This window comes from Nothoprocta perdicaria, unplaced genomic scaffold, assembly GCF_003342845.1.
Source record: "Nothoprocta perdicaria isolate Ctin4 unplaced genomic scaffold, notPer1 scaffold_164, whole genome shotgun sequence".
NCBI classification, from domain to species: Eukaryota; Metazoa; Chordata; class Aves; order Tinamiformes; family Tinamidae; genus Nothoprocta; species Nothoprocta perdicaria.
This window is the reverse complement of record NW_020454805.1, coordinates 1,520,325-1,524,703: the sequence shown is the minus strand read 5'-3', so window position 1 is coordinate 1,524,703 and position 4,379 is coordinate 1,520,325. Positions and strand designations below refer to the sequence as shown.

At 44.3% G+C, this 4,379-nt stretch overlaps 1 protein-coding gene across 1 annotated transcript in view; it reads left to right on the top strand.

Moving 5' to 3' along the window:
• The first annotated feature begins 264 nt into the window (after positions 1 to 264).
• KLF6 (Kruppel like factor 6) overlaps positions 265 to 4,379 on the top strand; it is a 12,158-nt gene continuing 8,043 nt past the window's right edge. The window contains exons 1-2 of the mRNA XM_026035663.1: positions 265 to 378; positions 3,889 to 4,326. Coding sequence (XP_025891448.1) covers positions 265 to 378; positions 3,889 to 4,326 — 552 coding nt within the window. The remainder of the gene's footprint in view (positions 379 to 3,888; positions 4,327 to 4,379) is intronic.

Genomic DNA, 4,379 nt, shown 5'->3' with positions numbered 1-4,379 from the left:
GTTGCATTAGAAACCACAAAATAAGTGGTATATAACTAGGACTTATTATTAATAATACTTGTGTACTACTAAGTGGACTGTACTGGGGCTCTTGTGGGAATAGGGTCTAATTCTTTACTAAAGCAGTCACCCAATAAAAAGCTGAAAATGAATATAACTTTATTCATAAATATGTCCAACAGCTAAACATCAGGGAGGAAAAGCAGCTATTTAAAGCTGAAGAACAACATTGGCACTTGAGGAAACAGGTCTAATCCTCGGGTTATGGATAGGTCTGGCATTAGGAGACCAGCACTAGCAATTACTGCACTGAGGAACAGAATCACCTTTGCAGCGTCAGCTGTGGAGGCAAAAAAGGTAACTGCCTTCCAGGCGGAGGTAAGGAGGACACAGTGTGGAGCATCCATGTGAAAAGGAGCTGCTTGTCAGCATTTTGACCTGATATTCTTTTCGGGTGCAGATGAGGTTCTCTGGTCCCCAGAGCGCTGCCAACTCAGCAAATGCCTGTGCTCATCTGAGAGAAGTAAAGTGAAAACAGGAGCTTGAAAGCATGAACTGGGCTCCACAACAGGTGGGTTGTAGAGATACATGTTTGGGTTTGGTCTGCAGGGTAAAGAAAACAAACCAAGAAAAAGCACCCCCAGCACAACAAGCTCTTGACTCAGTTGTAGGTCATTACTCCATGTTTTGTTCACATTAGCAAATGACAACAATTTTGACTCTCCATTCTGGCTAATTCTTTACCAGTATTTGTAGCACAACACAACTTCACCTCTCCCGGCACAAGTTCGAGTTGCATCTATTGAAGCTCTTCCTTACTGTATTTTTGTCACTGTTTCCTTTTAATGATCTCAGCTTTCTATCTGTCTCAGGCCATTCTCTCAGGTAACTCTCTAGTTCTGCCTCTGTCAGAGTGACAGATCAGGAATCACCCCATTTGCTTGCCTACTCATAACACTTCTATTTATATATCCTCAAATAGTATTTACTTTATCTGTGGTAGAATCACATTGCAGGCTAGTTTTCGATTTAGCAACTTACCACCTCAGAAGCAGATCATTTCAAGTGGTGTTCTTTGCTAACCAGCAATGCTTTTGTGCACTTGACGCTCTCTTTTCCCTCAAATAAAGTCCATTTATCCTAATCAAACCAGACACTATTGATTYTTTCCCCTTTCATCTAACTTCCCTGTACTCTGCTTGTACACAAAGTATTTTCAAAAAGATTTCTCCTACGCTCAGCACTGCACACAGTGCAAAGCAAGGTAGTATGTCCTCTAAAAACGTATGAATATTCTCAGAGCAGAACAGGTGCTCCCCCTGCCTCGCACAGAGCTCAGCCCACCAGGAACAACACAGCCCGTCAACTGCGGAGCAGCCTTGAAGGTTTTCCAGGAACGTTCCCCCATCCCTGACAGAAAAGTGGTGGGGCATTTAATACAGTCATAGGGCTTTTCAGACAAAACCTTATTAAAATTAATGAACCAAAAAAAAAAAAGAAAAAAAAGCACACAGGCCATTTTTTTTTCTTTTTTTTTCTCCAGCATAATATTGTAAATCAGCGGGGTAACTCAAGGGGTTGATTGAATCATTATCCTAACTTTGCTTGTGGACACTCCTGCCTCAAAGCACCTGTGTAATTCTGCAGGTTAAAAAAAAAAAAAAATTACATTCTGGAGTCATCTTATACATTCTGCACAGATTATTGCTATTTTAAAACAGACCAAGCTTATATGGAGGTGAAAACACTCTGCTTGTTTACAGGTAAGGTAATCAGGAAATTTACCCAAGGAACTGAAGGGCTGTATTGCTGTCCTGCCCAGACCGTTCGGCACACGAGCGTCACCATCCTKCACCCCTGCCATCCATGCACAGACCTCTGCCCGTCCTGCCCTGGCACCTCTAAATACAGCGGGGCGGTCTCAAGGGACGGACTGGTTTTGGTCTGGTTTTCATTGGGGTTTTCAAGGTAAACTCCACCCTGGCCCACAGTTCAAAACAACCCAGGGGTATAAAACTGGGTATATGTTTGGGATTTATTTACTGTGTATAACTTAAAGTCATTAGGACCAAACTGTATCTTCAAATATCTCTTCATTTAGGGAACTATTAAAATTGTTTGTATATTATTATCTTTCACAGAGAACAACACATTCCCTTCAGCTCACGCTCCATCCCAGTCTAGCTACTATTAGCACAAGAACTTTCTCCCTTCAGCTCATAGGGCAGCCTCCCAGACCACAGGATTTTATTGACACCATTTCATTTAATTTCTGATTAAAAATATATGGGATAAAAACACTACGTCCGTTTACTTCCTTCTACACAGTCTTAGCCACTTTCTTATCTGGGATTGGCCTTAGTTCTATGACTCTCTTATTTAAGATTAAAATCGATTTATATATTAAAATCTCAGTGACATGTATCAATTGTGCTTTAAATAACTATTTATAAAGGTCCAACAAAGCAACTATCTAATAAAATTATAACTTAAATATTTTTTTTACTGCAGCATAGTCACATCTGTGCCATGATTTTATTTATTTTTCCTTTCCTTAACACTGCTCAACCAAACACAGAATAGGAAAAGTGCCGGCAAACCTTACTTGCCATCTAATGTATTACACTATAAGAGTTTTCTTTTTTTAAAAAAAAATGCATTTCCATCAATTTGCAATCACCAGTCCCAGTTGTCCTTCACTAGGAGATATTGCCTACCTGAAAATAACTGTAATAAAATAAGACCCTGGGCACTTCTAAATCTGCACTGGCACCGTAAATCTCTCCTGGTCCATGAGGTGTCCAGACCTCTGTAATAAGGTGCACAGATAAAGTGGGCAAGTTAGGGAACAGAGGACAGTGACATTCGCAGTCACTATGTTTGAAACTAAACCTTTACCCAAAGAGGGAGCAGATCCCTCACACAAATAGTAACAATTTCCAGTTATGTTACCAGGTTAAATTTGACTGGAGCCCACATGACATTTCAGGCCACAAAACACTCAGCTCCACAGCACTAAAAGTAGGCTCCAGTTAGTTGAATAATTCACCTATTTAAATGAAGAGGGTTTATTTTTCTCCCAGCACTTTTCTTTGGAAACTAGTTTTGGCCCCAGATAGACACAAAACTATCTTGACCATCATCCGCAAGGCAATTTTGGATAGACATTCACATGCTTGCTCCCATGAAGCCAAGTGAAACCCAGACCACGCAAGCTTAGTTGTCCCAGTTTAGATATTTTTAATCTTCTGTTTTGGCTAATTTTTTAAGCACATAATATTGCTTTAATTGACCTGCAGCTTTTCTTCACACACCAAAACCCCAAGGGTTGATTCTGGCAGCACCAGCTGTTTGTTTAGGGAATCCCCAAGTTAGCAGGTTCTGCAAGGTTAGGTGACGGAAAGCCAGATGGGGTGACACTTTCTCTGCCAGCCATCACCAGTCCCCAGAACAAAATAAGAAACAAACACTTAGTATTTTAGTTACCACCTAGGTAACAGATACAGAGAAAAGCAGGGAAATGGAAATAAGAGACTAGTCAGAACATTAGAGGAAAATTGTCTTTTTAATAACAAACTCATTAGATGCATTTGCTCCATGTGCTGGACACTCCTTTGGAAAGCTAAAAACCACAACATTTTAAAGTTATATTAAGATGCCTCTAACTCTCACAGGAGCAAAAGCTGGTCTTAAAAACAAGAGTGCTCCGCAGAAATATCTGCACTTTGGTTAAGTGTGGACCAAAGACCCAASTTTTACTGGGGGCTGTCCCAGGTCAAGTGACAAAAGGAATACCAACTTGTGTAAAAGGGGGAGAAGAAGGAAATATACGTATATAGTGACAGAGCGTTTTCAGCCTTCCTGTGCACAAGAGAYCCTGATCCACAGGACAGAGAACCTCACAACCCAACTGCAGAGTCAGCGCTTGGCTTTCGCCTCCTGAGCGCTGCGGGCGCCGCGGGCAGAGCCCGGCGCGCCGAGGGGAGGCTCGGGCGGCAGGGAGGGCTCCCGGGGCCGGACAGGGGCTCCCGGGGCCGGACAGGGGCTCCCGGGGCCGGACAGGGGCTCCCGGGGCCGGACAGGGGCTCCCGGGGCCGGACAGGGGCTCCCGGCAGCTCCGCAGCGCCCTCAGCGCCCACGGCGAGCAGCGCATGGCGAGGCTCCCCCTCCCCCGCCAGCCGCTCCGAGCACAAGACACACACACCTCCCCCTCACGAAAGCGAGCGGCTCCGCGCTTTATATACCCTGCTAAAAATAGCCTGCTGCCGAGCCGCCCAATCAGCGCGGGGCGAATTTCGAATGGGGCCAATGGCGGCCGGCGTCACGGCCAGGCTCGGTCACGCGAGGAGGAGCCGCGCTGCCTGCCGCCCGCCCATTGG